Here is a 15410-nt window from a genome sequence, read left to right on the forward strand (position 1 = left end):
ATTGTTCCGTAGTTTATTATTCCTCACAGTACTATTGTCTCATCAATAAAACTATCATTTCTCTTGGTAAAGTATACTAAAATCTTAAGGAATAACAAATATACAAAATCTATGAATTCTTACACGGGAAGTAGAGGCGAAAAATGCTCCAAGGATATCCAGATGTTATGTGACAAGTCGGCACAAATTACTTGAGACAAGACTAACGCAGTGAGTGAGGAGAGTAATGGTACCATCAACATATCCTTCTAGACGATGGCCACGTAGAAAAGATAGGATTTGAGAGCGTTAGAGAAGATAGTTTGAGCGGTCTAGCTTGATAGTAATAGGGTGATTAAAGGTGGATGAGAGAGGAGTGGTAGTGTGGGTGGGGGTAGGAATCAATGGAGAGGCGGAGGCGGTAGTAGAAGAGTCTACCATCTTAAATGCATGAGACGAGAAAAGGAGGAGAAGACGTTAGCCTTTAGAAGGCTCTGATACCATAAAAGATCTAATCAAATTTGAATATTGAATTTGTTATTTACGGACATGTTTGTATTCATTGAGATGTAATGTATATATAGGTGCAAAAGAATTTGATTTACAGTGGACTGTTAGAGGCTAGTTCAAATAATCCCAATTGATTTGCCACATGTATAGAAGATTCAAAATAATTTGAATGAGCTAAGGAATAAGATAACGATTAGGTTGTTGTAACCGATCCTTATCCTCAATAATTTAGTTCTAAGATTGCGCTTATTGTAGTCAAGTTTGGAGGCACCGTTTGAAGTAAGAGTTGACGAAGATGACGATCTTTCGTTGGTATTTGCCGGCATATGTTACCTTTTTTTTTTTTTTTTTTTTTTTTTTGGTGAATAGTATATGTTACTTTTTATTGTAGTTTGTGATTGATTTTTGGTCCAGGAGATTGGTTCATTCTTAATGGCTTTTGTTTTGTCTATGTGTGGTTTTATTCTCTTCCTCTCATTCTCTCTTCCCTGTTTTGTTTTTCTAGGAAGCAGCAGCAGCAGCATCATCATCATTGGAGATGAGAGCTAGAGTTTTCACAATGAATGATAGAATTGAGACCAAGAGAGACAGGAGGAGTAGAGACAGAGACCTACGAATTTAATGAATAGTGGAAGAGTACTACAAATTTGGTGGGGCTTTGAAGAGGATGGGGTGGATATAACACATCAACAAACAAGGTAAACCTGACTTGCAAGGATTGTCTGGAAAATTCCCCACCCCATCTAACCAAACGCCTCACTTTCCCAATTATTTTTTGGGAAAACCAATACGATTCTCCCACCCCGTGTACCAAAACCCCTCTAAACCAAAGGAGAGTGAGTTGGAAATCTTCAATCAGCTTAAGATCAACCTTAACCTCGAGTGTAACTGTTGGATGGGGTGTAGCCGTGTGAGTGAGTTGGAAGGTGTTGTGCTTGTGTGTGTTGGGATGGGAGGAGGGAGGAGGGGGAGGGAGGGAGGAGGAGGGCAAGGGGGTGTAGCAGATAGGCTGGTCTCGTCCTAACTTGGTTTCAGTTCTAGTTGGGTTGGGACTGTATCATTTTCTGGCCCAACTAAGCTGAACCTGCCATTATTAACTCAATGCAACACAGATGAAGGAACAAAACATTTTATTATTCGTTTTTTAGGTTCAGTAATGATAAAGGGGTAGGGGGAAGAGTACTAGTACTAGTAGTAACAGTACTATGGGAAAATGGGATAGATAGGCTTCATGTCGGGATAGAAAAGTCCAAAATGTTGCTCTGCACCAGCCGGTTTGAGGTTCTCATTGAACATTGCAAATATATGGGCATCATTATATGTTTTAGGCCTCTTTGGGGTTCCAGTAGAATTCATAACATGTTTAATGAAATTCTTATTATAAATCCAAGCTAGTTCCGGTGTTGTAAGGTTCCCGTTCCCTGCCGACGGCCAACCAGTCTCACCAATAATAATGGGCACATTTGGGAATCCCTTTTTCTCCATAGCCCAAATGAAAGCATCCACCATGGCATCATATAGATTCCAATAGCTCAAATTTCCATCATGAACCACTGGACCCTTAGCAGTGAACTGGACATAGTCTAGGCGAACATTAGTTGGGTCAGCTGCATAAGTGAAGTAGGGGTACACATTGAGCATGATGTGTGCACCAACCTCGGATTGGGATTGTAGAAGGTAAGACATGCTGATATCGGCTTCAGCGGTGAAGACAGCGGCGGAGGGTGGGTATGAAATGGCGAGTACGGCGGTGGTGTCGATGACAGTGGTGACCTCAATGTTATTTAGGCCATGTGCATGTAGCACATTTCTGATGTTCAATATGGCTGGTACTACGTAAGGGCCAAACTCGCCTGGAAAGGCCTTATTCCCAACAACAATATAATTGAACTCAATGTCTCCAAAGTAGGGAAAAATATTTGTTGCCAACCAAGTTTGAGAAGCTTCTTCACTATCGGCAAGCTTGCGAATTTGTTTATTTGGTACCCCTAAGGTGCCTTGGATTTTAGAACCCATCAATGCAGTAAGGACTTCAGGTTTTGGGTCGAACAATCTTATCTTTTCAATTCCGTATTTTTTATAGAGACTCACCACTTGGGGTGCATATGGTAGATTATTCCCATCCATCCCATAGCATACCCCTATGTTGATCTTGTTTCCTGCTTCTCTTGCACCTGCATATCATGTTTCATAACAATAATAACAAATCAAGTTCTTATTTCTAAAATTAACACACACACACACCCAAAAAATAATAATAATAACGGTGAGACAACAAAAATTCATCCTTATATTGTCTTAAGAAAGTAAAATTAAGGAGAAAAGTTTTTTGCGAGAGAGTATATCGCCCACGCCCAAACACATGGAGCGAAATGACCATCCCGTCCCCTATGAAAGAAGAAAACGATGTTTTTGCTCGCAATCTCATTGGTCCCCACACGCACAAGGGTTACTCCCCCTAAAATTAATTATGGAGAGGGTTCTCCAAGTGGAAAGCTTATTGGAGAAGAATTTCCAAAGTGGTTATTTGAATATCATGAAGCATAATAGTTGCCACGGTAAAATGTAGGTGTATGGAAAAATATAGGGATACAATTCAATATATCATGGGAGGCTGTTTGATTGAAGGGTGCATCTAGTTGTAACTAAACCGGTGAATTGATAAGTTGTAACTTCTTTTGATTACCCCCTTATCTTATTCCCAAAATTTCTTTAAATCCGGTAAAAATTAGTTTTTAAAATAAATTAAAAACAATTTACAATTATATCATTTTCAAGAATGATCATTGTTTTGTATGCTTTTCAAGTACATATGTGAAAAAATAGGATTTTACCCTCGTTGAAAAAGGAAGTTTGTTATACTAAAGAAAAAATAAATAAAATTATAATTTTTTGGGTTTTTTTCACATATCCCCTGAGTTTTGACGTAATTATGAAAAAATACTTCACTTTTCAAAAATGTTGTGTGCCTTCCTAAGGTTCTTAACAGTTAACACATTCCTCCATTCTGTTAGTCTAAGTCTAACAGTGTTAAAAACAAAGGGTGAATTGACAAAAATGCCCTTCTAAGTAAAAAAATACCGACAACTCATCTTCCCCAAACGATTTGGGGAAGATGAGTTACAAGTATGAACACCGTTGGGTTCACCATGTAATTTTGGGTCTAGATTCCAACAATTTTGCAAACAATTGTTCTCTCCCCACGGCTTAGAGAATCCATGTCTCTGATTGCAAATAATGAAGACTAATCCCGAACAAGAAACTCCAGTAGGAGATTAGCTTGAACAGGATCACAGAAGAAAAGGAGAAATTTGATGTCTCAAACTAGGGTATTTAGAACAACACAAATTAGATTGAGATTAAGCCTAACCTTGTAGAACAGGTCTGCAAAGTATCTCAGAAAACAATCAAAGAATCTGTCCTGCACAAACTATTGTTATTGACAATAGGAATCACGACAGCATATCTGAAACTAAAATTCTAGCTACCGTAAATCAGAATTCCAGAAAATACCAAACCGGAAACTAGCATGAGAAGTTTTAGGGAAATGTTGCGGGTGGAAACCTTCGATGTCCCGGTCGCCCACGGATGAGCACCGCAAAAACCAAGCGATGAGCACAAGAGAGCCGATGTGGCTCCGCCTAGGACTTCCGATGCTCAAGTCAGTCTCCAATGCAACAAACAGTAACTACGTAGTAAAAGCAAGATGAGGAATGGTGCTCCATACACCGGGTATTTATAGAGTGAGGAGGAGATGAGGCGGTTGGGAGAGTCCTAGTATGGTAGGAGTCCTTCTTTCGGAAGGTTCTCTCGCGTAGAGCGGAGTGGAGAGCTATTTTCGGTCGGACTCTTATTAAGGTAAGAGTCCATGTAGAGTGCGATTCGTGTTGCCGGGATCGTGGCTTGATCCTTATCCCGTGATTCTCGGGATGTGCCGACGTGGCCTGTGGAGATGGGGCGTTATGGCGGCTTCGTCAGAGGAGGAGGGCTCGCTCCCGAGGTCGGGCTTAGGAGGGCGGCCTGATGGGTCGACCTTGGCCGTCACCTCGGCCTAGGAGGTCGGGTCCGAAAGGTCTCGCCTGGCAGTAAGCTCCTCGGCCGTGAGTTGACCCGATGAGCTCACCGCACGGCCGTTTGCAGCTGCTCCAAGTGACTAGTGGAGATGGGCCCAGGTGGGGTGTTGCCTCTAAAACAGGTAGCAGAAGAATGGGAAAATCTGGTTTGTTTAAGTAGGTCAAATTGAATAGAAAGGTGGGATAATGGAGTAGAAATTTGAGTTAGAAAAATTGAATAGAAAGATGGGATAATAGATTAGGAACCCACTTGCAGTAGTTTTGGAGCCACTTTTCCAGTAAAGAATCGGCCATAGCCTTCACTTGGAATCCATCTTCAGAGCCAGTACAAATAATGAGGGGCTTCTTGCCCGATGCCTTGGTTTCTATTTTGAGTTTCTCTGCCCCCGGCCACTGGAAGTGGTTTGGCAAGTTGAGAATATGAGCCAGGTTCTGATCGGTTTTAGTCCTACGGGCCAGAACCAGAATTCTGATTAGCTAATCTTGATGCAGATTCGTGTCTAAACCGGTGGGTTCATAACCCCAAACCTAAGGCTGCACATTTTTTTGCCTTGCAAAATTATTGGAATCTAGGCCCAAAACATCAAGAACGCAATGGTGTTCATACCTGCAACTCATCTTTTCCAAATCGATTTGGGGAAGATGAGTTGTAAATTTTTTTTTTATTTTTCTTGTAAGGGTATTTTTGTTAGTTCACCCCTTGATTTTAACACTATTAGACCTAGACTAAAGAAATGGGGGTATCTGTTAACTGTTAAGAATTTTTCAAAATTGAGAAATTTTTTCATAATTACGTCAAACCTTAGGGGGGAGTACGTGAAAAAAAAAACCCTAATTTTTTTTCACCAACTTTGATAACAATAATATTTTCTCTTGTTTGAATTAGATTCTAAAATTTGATACATTGTCAATGGATGCCACTCTTTGGATATCCAACCATCATAATTATCATATCACTCATTCACATATAGATAATCAGTTGTTTGTTTGCTTGGAGGAACTTTTCTCAACTAATTAATAGTAGACAAAAACAAGATATATGTAGGATGTCAATTTCAACTATTTAACCCCTAATTAGCTTCCAAACTAAAACTTAAAAATGATCATTTGATCATGCAGAGAGAAGATAAAAAGTTTATCCTTCTATTGGGCATAACATATTTTTCATTACTGAATTAAAGTATTCTTACCTCTAGGAGTAGCTTGGTAAGTTATTGCTATAAAGGTTAAAGAAATGAATGATGCAATCCCTCGCCACATCCTATAAAAATTTGAGTCAAAACTCTTTACCTGCACAATGCCATTTGTAGTTAGCAATTTGGTAATGGGGAAGTTTTAAACAAAATAAATTAAAAAAAAAAATTGACCAGGCCGAGATTTTTTTTTTTTTTTTTTTTGGTCCTTGGAATGTATAAGAGAATTCAACAATTTATAATAAAGAGAAAGTTTTCCTCCAACATGCTAGAATGTTCACCACATCATCCTAGGGTGTACAAACCCTTATAGGATTTTAGTATGTTTTCTAAATATCCTTCCGGTACCCCGCATTCATCTGAAGTCACCACGATGAATTGATTCTCATTCATCGTGACTGATGGAAAACCCAATCCATATAATAATAACAATATTGAAATACAATTTTGGCTGATTCCAAACGATTTTTCACAGATCTTAAATCGGCCAAAACCGATCTAGATCACCATTCTGGATTTTTAAACCCTGGGAGGGGATATTGTCTTAATTTTGGTTAGAGCATGTTTTGACTGATTCCAAACGAATTTTCACATATCTTAAATCTGCCAAAACCAATCTAGATCACCATTCTGGATTTTTAAACCCTAGGAGGGGGTAATGTCTTAATTCTATAGATTGACAAAGATAATCTTGTGATCTATCTATCAATACTCGGGCGTACCCTTACGACTTCTTCTCACTGTAGTAGCAAAAACTTTTGGCATTGTCGCATATATGCACATAAAAAGGGAGGGAGGAGAGATAGAGAGCTACCTTGTACTAGTCTCTCTTGTACAATGTGTAGGATGAGGAATAGAGAGCGCTCTTCCATAAGACAAGCACACCCCACAATGACGCAGTAGAAGAATGGGGGCTAGATATTGTTCTAGCGCAAAAGATCTTCGAATCTACAAGATAAGAAAACAAAGACGAAGTGGCTGATTCTAATAGATTTCAAGATGAAGATTTACAAGTTCCAAAGAGTCCTTATATAATAATAGGTCAAATTATAATTAGAAATTCAAAAATTGCGCCCAAAATTCAAATTTTAAAAATTGGCACTCAATTTCAAAATTCAAAAAAGTGACGCACAATTTCAAAATTCAAAAATCGGCGCCAAAACTTCGAAACCCCGGACAACCTTGAAAACGAAGGAAATTACAGAAAGACGCCTTGGCTGAATTGGGATTTATCCGGTTTACATGTAGATCCTTGTCTCCAATTTTTAAAATATATTATAATAATGAATTGGACTAATATGGGCAAAGTTATGCCTTCCAAAAGTTAGCCCTTGGAAAATTTAGTACTTTCTACCAAACCCGGTTACCTTCCGACGGTCCAGGGAATCCAGGAATTGTGTTGATATTCCCTCTACATCACCCAACGCCACTATTTCACTGTCGCAGGAATAGATGGAAGAGAAGGGAGTGATTATTAAACCTTGACCTACAGATTTCTATGGTCCTCCTTAGTTTATTGCTATCTCAAAATGGAGTTTTATATAAGTGGGATATACATCCTTACTAGCTGGAAATCATAATTAATAATTTTCTAAATTAAATCTACACATAAATGATCTTTCTTTTTGTATTCCTTTTCTAGATTAAATCTACAAATATCTTTCCTTTTTGAATTAAATCTACACATTAATTATCCTTCCTTTCCGGTGATACACTGCATCTTTTCATGCATTTAATAATTCCATATTTTGGGTTGGAATATGGGCAATTTTATAGAAAACATGGGAGGTGATATGGATTTTTAACCACTTATATTGGATTAAATCAAGAACCAAAATTTATGATTAGTTGTTTCATCTGAGTAGGGTAGAAATCTTTGCTGGAAATTGCTTGTATCTTTTTTTTTTTTTTGGCCAAGAACAGAAAATTTTATTAAGAAAAATCGGCAACAGAGAAACTCTGGCAAGTAGAAATGTGTACAAGGATGGGGGGTGGCAAGGACCACCAGAGTCGAGACAAGCTAAACCTAGAAGCTCCTTTTGCAAGAAGATGAGCTCCTCTGACACGGTCTCGTGAAACATGCAAAAAAGAAATAAAAGAAAAACTACTACATAGAGACAGAATATCATCAACCACAATCTACACTACCCAGTCCAAAGTAGACGGCAGCCTCTGAAGAGAAAGGACAACCAATAGACAATCCGAAAGAATCTATAGTCTAGGTAGGTGTAGCCTGCTAGCAAGGAGGACAACATCATGGACAGCCTCAGTTTCAAGGGATGCAGCAGAACTACCAATCGAAGCTTTGCAGCGGGCCACTAAAAACGATCCAGAATCATCCAACAATATAACACCACGTCTACCTTTGCAAGAGCTAGCGGTCCAGGCTCCATCAGTAATAGCGCAACAATAGGGCAAATGAGGCCATAATGGGGGCGCCACCCCTGTCGAGGGTATAGAGCTTGGTGCAGGGGATGTTTGTAGACTAATCGTACTTTCATCCAAAAACAGATAAAAGGAAGACATTAGTGTATGAAGATCAAGTTGAATAAACTTGAAAATGAATCTATTTCTAGCTTTCCAAATCTCCCAACAAATAGAGGTCCAATGCAAAGTAAAATCGCCTATGTTTTGATAGTTTTGCCCTATCATGCCTAAAAACGAAACCCAATCCCTAAAACTTGTTCCATTAAAGAGTTGGGTATCAACTCTAAGAGGCGAAAACCACCACACTGTGGAGGCAAAAGGGCAATGAAAGAAAGTGTGAACAATGGACTCCCCAACGTTATTACAAAAAGGATAAAAGGGAGACTGCACCAAGGATCTCTGAAAAATGAGGTCATTCACTGCAAGGGCATCCGAGCTAGCACGCCATAAAAACATCTTGATTTTAGGGAGGAGCTTAAGACTCCAAAGCCACTTCCAGAACGGGTCAGAAGAAGAGGAAGAGGAAGGCTGAGAGAAAGTAGCCCTAAAGATGGTGTGATAAGCTAATTTAACCGAAAAGCTACCATTTTTTGCAGGGGCCAGACCCAGCTATCTTCAATATCTCATTTAAGTACAAAGTGTTTAGTTATTCCCTTTTCTTTTTCATCTTTGCTTTAGCATGAAAGATAAGGTGTAATGGGGTATTATTCTTTTGGGAGAAAGTTCTCTGTCTGGGAGTGTGGCCCTACACCAGCACTCTCCTGAGTCTATCTCTCTCCTCCCCATATGAAAAGACACTTTTACCCCCTTGTTGTGAGGAGGAGAGAGATAGACACATGGGAGTGCTGGCGTAGGCCACACTCCCGGACAGAAAACTACTTCCCTATTCTTTTTTAGTTATGACTTGAAGTGTATGGAAAAGAAAAAAATACTAGTGTACTGAAATGAAGGCAAAAGTTTTCCTTCGCTCATGAGGAAGAAAGAATCCCTTCAGCCATATTTTTATCAATTGTAGGATCAGAATCATTAAATCTATACCATTGACCACCCCCCCATTTAAAATAATGTAGTATACAGATCAAGGAAGATGGTTACATGTGTAAAATCATGTAGCATAAAACCATGTGTTAAATCTAACTAGCGTGGGCGAGGAATTTGCGTATCACACCAATAGTTGTCTTGAAAAAGGTGTCATTCACATCGGATCCTCATATTCAGATCAAGAGAGAGAAAAAAATAAAAAATCCATGTGAGAGGAAAATTACGCTTTGATGTCGTGGGGAAGGTTTTCTTATATATTGTAAATATACATACAAGACTAATACAGATATGATTTCTTTTTTTTCTAGCTTCATCTAAATATACAATACAACCTAATTATGAATTCAAATCTCTTAAATAAAATACAAATCATATTTGAGTGTCGGGGTTGTATTGAAAGTCAGAGGAACCCTAAAAGAAGATTGAGCTTGTTGTTAGAGAAGAAACCGAAGTTGTTCCTCTCTCTCTCTCTCTCTCTCTCTAGTACTTTTATATGTTTTTTTTTTTTATGAAACCAAAGAGAAATATAAACACTAGAGAAAAGGAGTGTCCATACAAGCATTGCGAGCTAAGTTTTTAACTACAGCCGCACTAAACTTACAAGTGATAAGACGAAAATATACATTTTGGGCTAGATCTGAAATCCGTAGCATCTTGGGAATTAAGTGCCATGGCCATTGGCATTTGGTTGGAGATGGAAGAGATTCAGTGATCCACTGGTTATCACACCAAATTTCCTTAATCTTCAACCCAATACAGGCAGCAAGGTTGAGACCCTTAAGGATTGCAAGAACACAAGTATCTACATCCACTGTACATAGCAACTTCCCTGCATCAAAAAATCTAAACTTGCCATCAACCAAAAAAAGGTAGGCCCACCCAGCTCCTGTCAGTTCAGGTGAACTGAATCCTACACGGATCAAGATAGGAAAATCATAACGAGGCAAAGCAAAAACTGGTAGGTTGAGAGGGATGCTAATGTCAGGGATACAACCAATAGGCATGAAATTAGATTTGAAAGCGTTTAAATTCAAGTTAGCCAGCCATTGTGAAACAACCTTTAGTATCCTTGAGGGATTGGGTTGTAAGGACTCAACTATTAACTTGTTTCAACAAGACCATATGAAATAGCAAGTAATAATGAAAGTACTAAAAAACCACATCGTCAAAGCTTTATCAGTTCAGAGTTGTAAAAGAAAGAACCGACAGAAATGGAGGATAGTATCAAAAGCCAGAAATTCAGTCCTTAGCCCCAATGGTTCAGCTGCCCAGATCCGTTTGACCCAATCACAAGAAAGGAAAAAGTGCCATGGGGATTCAACACCATTTCCACAGAAAGCACACATCGACTCAACCTGGCTCCATTTTGATAGAATATCCTTGGTAAGGAGTCCTGCATTGAGCAAATGCCAAAAGAAAACTTTAAATTTAGGATGAATTGAAAGTTTCCAAATAAATTTCCACCAGCTAACCGAATTATCAGAGCATGCACTAGAGCTTGAAAGTAAATGCCTTACAGCAAGTTTAGTGGTGAAAATTCCTGAAGTAGATTTCAGACAGTACCATTGATCATTAGAGCTAGAGAAAGTAACAGATTGGATAAGAGGAGCAATACTTTGTGGGATATAAGGATTGATGAGTGCAAAATTCCAGGTAGATCCTTCTTTAAAATGGCAAACATTCAATAATTTAGAGTTCGTGGAAATGGGTTTAGGTGTGAAGCCAGCAAGATTAGTAGAAAGGGAAGGGATCCATTTATCATACCAGAAAGAAGTAGTGCGTCCATCTCCAATACGCCTACACAGCATGCTTTGCAGAATAGGAGTTACCTGTGTGATGCTATTCCAGGTCCAAGAACCCTTCTTGGCAGTAGTTCTAGGGTCAAAAAAACTAGTTTTGGGAAAATATTTAGCCTTTAAGACCCTGGCCCACAAAGAAGAAGGTTCATTAAGTAATCTCAAGCCAAGTTTGGAAAGCAAAGCCTGATTATGAAGATTAGCCTTTCTAAAACCCAACCCCACAGAAGCCTTAGGGCGACACAGCTTCTCCCAAGAAATGAGGCAGTGTTTTTTCTTGGTTCCACAATTCCCTAACCAGAATTGGAGGTAGATAGAGTCGATCTTACGACAAATTTTATTTGGAAAACGAAAGCATTGCATCAAGTAGGTAGGCGTAGAAGCCAAGACTGACTTAATCAAGACCTCCTGCCCAGCAAATGATAAGGATTTAGATTTCCATAAAGCAAGCTTACCTTGTAGACGCAAGATCAACCCCTCCAACTCCCTTGATTTAGATCTATCATGAAAAAGATTAGTTCCCAAGTAAACAGACTTGCTCAACATCTCCTTGATTCCTAGCACAGAGGACAAGATAGCCCAAGTAGAAGCTGAAACATTTTTGCTAAAGTGTATCCCACTTTTGGCACAATTTATCTCTTGTCCCGACAAGTCAGCGAAAAGATCCAACACTACCTTAACCGAAATCAAATCTTCCTGGGTAGCACGGCAAAAGATGAAAATGTCATCCACAAATAGGAGGTGTGAGATCTCAGGGCTGGTCCCAGAAATTTTAACTCCTCGAAATAAATCCAGATCCCGGTAAACTGAGAGTAGGCGAGATAGGACTTCCATGGCCAGAATAAAGAGAAACGGACTTAGAGTACTTTTATATGTTGTTCTTCTTCTCGTTGTCTCTTTGTCTCTCATGTGATGGTGTAGATAGTTGTGAAGTGGTCAGTGTAGAGGTTCAGATATATCAAATAGTGCTTGACATGATAGATGAGATGTGAACATGACAGATGGGGTGTATAACATGTGGGTGCAGCCATTGATATGGTTCTGGTATGGAAGTTGATGTGTCAATGAATATGTGATGTGACATGTGTACAGACTCTAGTGATGTGAAAAAACATATCTGGGATGCGTTTGGATGTGTATAGCATGTGTGTGGCATGTTGATAGATGTACAATCAATCTGTTAGATTCATTATGGTAGTATGATACATCAGGGAATGGCATGTAGTTGGGATGTATTTGAAGTGTGTGATGTGTTAACTACATGGAAGCATGACAGTATGCATGGAGGCATGCACATGGTCTTGGTTATGATGCATGTACAGACCATGAAGATTGATGCATGCATGAGTGTTGTGATGATGCGAAGTGTGCATGGTAGATGATGATGTTTTATGTCGATGACATGTAGATGCTATGCATGGTGACATTGCATAGTAGGTGATGTGGCATTCATGGCTCCGGCATTGGCATAGTAGGTAATGAGATGATGCATGGCATGCTATGTTGGCATAGCATGCATGAGATGGAGGTAGCAGGAGATACTCAACAGTCAAAGACTGCCCCAGGTGGGTCACATGGGTCGTGTAACATAACATGGCAGGGCCGTGTGGGGGAACACACACGCATGTCTTGGATGAGGGCCACACAACTATGGACACATAGGAGTCGTTATCGTCTACGGTTCCCTGACTGGTGCTGTTCCCTAGTTCCTCGCACAAGAGGGGGGTGAGACCCACCCGGAGCACCTGACCGAACAGTCTGCCCAGGTGGGGTCTACCCTCCTCTTGTGAGAGGAACTAAGGAACCAAACTGGTCAGGGAACCGTACACGAAAAAAATTCAGACACACAACCGAGGGTAGGATGACCACAACCTCCACATGATTTGGTCCCTCAAAATTTTGGCTAAGTGTCACAGAACCCTTTAACTATTCGACCATTTGTCTAAATGAAGGGGAAAATATGAATACTCTTGGGTTGTATTCTCCTGAGATTTAATATGATGTGCTTCTAGAATCAAAGGAGCCATTAGATCTAAATCTAAGGCTAAAATCTCGATCGAATGGTGATTTAAGAAGAGCGCAGTGTGATTTGTTAGAGGGTAGAAAAGATTCTTTCGCTATGTTTCTGAGTGGCTGAGCATAGAGTCCTCCATGCATTTGTGTTGCACGTTAGTAGTCCACCACTCTGATGTTGCACGTGTTTACCGTGTGCTTGTCGAGGATTCTAAATGAGTGGCTACTATTGTACCTCGTCACTTAAATATTTGTCTGATGATGATACAGATAAGGCTGAAATTTTGTGGATAGATGATAAATCTAACTCTGGTACCCACATGTCAATTGAAAGATAGGGACGGGTCTAAACTTGACACCTTTTTATAATTGCCATTTATCTTATTCCCCAAAGTTCTTTATTTTATCATTATCAAAAGTTGTAATTGTGTTACACATTTCACACATATGAAATATCTGGAATTTACTCTCATTGGAAAAATACATACTAAAAAAGGAAGAAAAAAAAACAAAGCTACACAATATTTTGACATCTTTTTGTCAAAAAGAAATCTAAAAAATAAAGCTTTCAAAAACTAGAATTTACAAAAGGGATGCATATCAATACATTGATGGCATGTATTACAAGTCCCTTCTTTTCTCTAAAATTATTTTCTTCCTTTGGTTATATTTATGGAAAGCAAGAGATAAATGATGGAGAAACTGGTATAAATTACAAGTCCCTCCTTCACTTTAGTGGTCTGTCACTCTAATGTTTCAGCAATAGCCATTCAGTTAGAAGTAGGAGGTAGGGGCGGGTGGGTTGGGTTGGGGTGCAGCAGGGGGTGGAAGAGTGTGAGCACAGTGGCATTGCAGGTGGAGTGACTGCAAGAAGAAAAAAAAGAAGGGGTAAGAGCAGGTAGTCTCATGGGAGAAACATGATAGGAGAAGAGGGGGTGGGGGTAAAACTATATAAAAAGGTCTTTAGTTGAGGGAGAAATACTATTTTGAGTAGTTTTGTAAACCCAAACCCAAATCAGTGTATTTTTATTAACGGAAAGAATGAGTGGGTAGTGTTGCTGCTGAAATCTGTCTTGATGGGGAGACCTGCATACAGTAGACCAAGAGGTAAACAGCGGAGAGGACTAGAGGGGACTCTGATGGGGACTCACCGATTCTTAAGTCAGAACTCAGAACAACAACATGGATGCTGAAAGAACAATAACTTGAGAGAGAGTGATTGAATGTGTTTTACCTCGTACTTTATGTCCCTATTTATAAAATAGTTGGTGAAGTAATTCGATTTCCAATGAATGATCTTGGGAAGGAAGGTGAATCCCAATGGGAGTCCTAGATGGTAGGAGATATATGCAAAAAGTCCTGATAAGTAAGGTTTCCATGTGGGCGGTTTCCTTTCCATAAGGGGAGTCTGATCCAAGATGAATGTTCCTGTTATGGTAAGTTAAACTCCCAATTAAGGCAGTCAAAATCAAACGAAATCGAACTGAGCCGTTTACTCAGAAACCGTGAAACCGTTTAATAAATGGTTCGATTTTAAAATTGAGATCATTTAGTTAAACAGTTTAAATCGAACTAAACCATTTAAACCGAAACAAATATTAGCCATATGTAATGACAATAATTGAGCATTTATGGTAACAATAAATAATTAGTAAATATGTAATTGTATAAATAAACAATTATTTAAAGAAAACATATAAGAATTCAATTCATACTTCCATTTCAATAAAAAATTAAATGACATGTAATGGAAAGTAGCCGTTTGAATAAAAAAAAATTTAAAAAAGTATAAAACCTATTAAACTAAAAATGTTTATAAATGATTTCGGTTTCAACATGTGAAACTATTTATCAATCGATTAGGTTTCGGTTTTACCTTGAAAACTTGCACTGAATCGAACCAAACCGTTTACACCGAAACCAAACCGATTAATACCCTTAGTCTCAATAAACCACCGTGGCTTTTATTATGGTTCAAGGTTTGGCTTGATCTTCTCTGCCTCTTTTTTTTTTTTTCCGGGTAATGAACGCTCCTTAAGTCCTAAATCCTGATTTCTGGGATTGTGATCGTCTACGGCACGCTACCCATAGTGGCCATAGCAGCCCAGACACACCGCCTTGCACAATGTTGTCCGCCTTACCCCTGCCCGAGCACCTTGCCCGAGCAGGGGTAAGGCGGACATTGCGTGCGGTGGTGTGTCTGCAGCTGGGCCTCTATGGCCGCTACGGGCAGCGCGCTATAGAGGATCTGAATTGTGATTTTTGGGCCTCTTGACCAAAACAAACAAAATGCATCATCCGGTTCGCAACTTTAGCTCTCTGCTGCTCCGCTTGCATCCTATTGACGTGCCATGCGCTGAAACAAATCTAGTTGGACG

The 15410-nt window shown here is 39.4% G+C and overlaps 1 protein-coding gene across 1 annotated transcript; it reads right to left on the bottom strand.

The window, feature by feature from the left end:
- Positions 1-1669: 1669 nt before the first annotated feature.
- On the bottom strand, positions 1670-10227 carry LOC122662854 (probable glucan endo-1,3-beta-glucosidase BG4). The gene is made up of 2 exons (XM_043858561.1): positions 9825-10227; positions 1670-2663 (listed from the first exon to the last, which is right to left on the bottom strand). Exons 1-2 carry the CDS (start codon positions 10225-10227, stop codon positions 1693-1695), a joined length of 1374 nt encoding a protein of 457 aa, XP_043714496.1. The 3' UTR covers positions 1670-1692.
- Between the last annotated feature and the right edge of the window lie 5183 nt (positions 10228-15410).

Source organism: Telopea speciosissima, chromosome 5 (genome assembly GCF_018873765.1).
Source record: "Telopea speciosissima isolate NSW1024214 ecotype Mountain lineage chromosome 5, Tspe_v1, whole genome shotgun sequence".
Taxonomy (NCBI): Eukaryota; Viridiplantae; Streptophyta; class Magnoliopsida; order Proteales; family Proteaceae; genus Telopea; species Telopea speciosissima.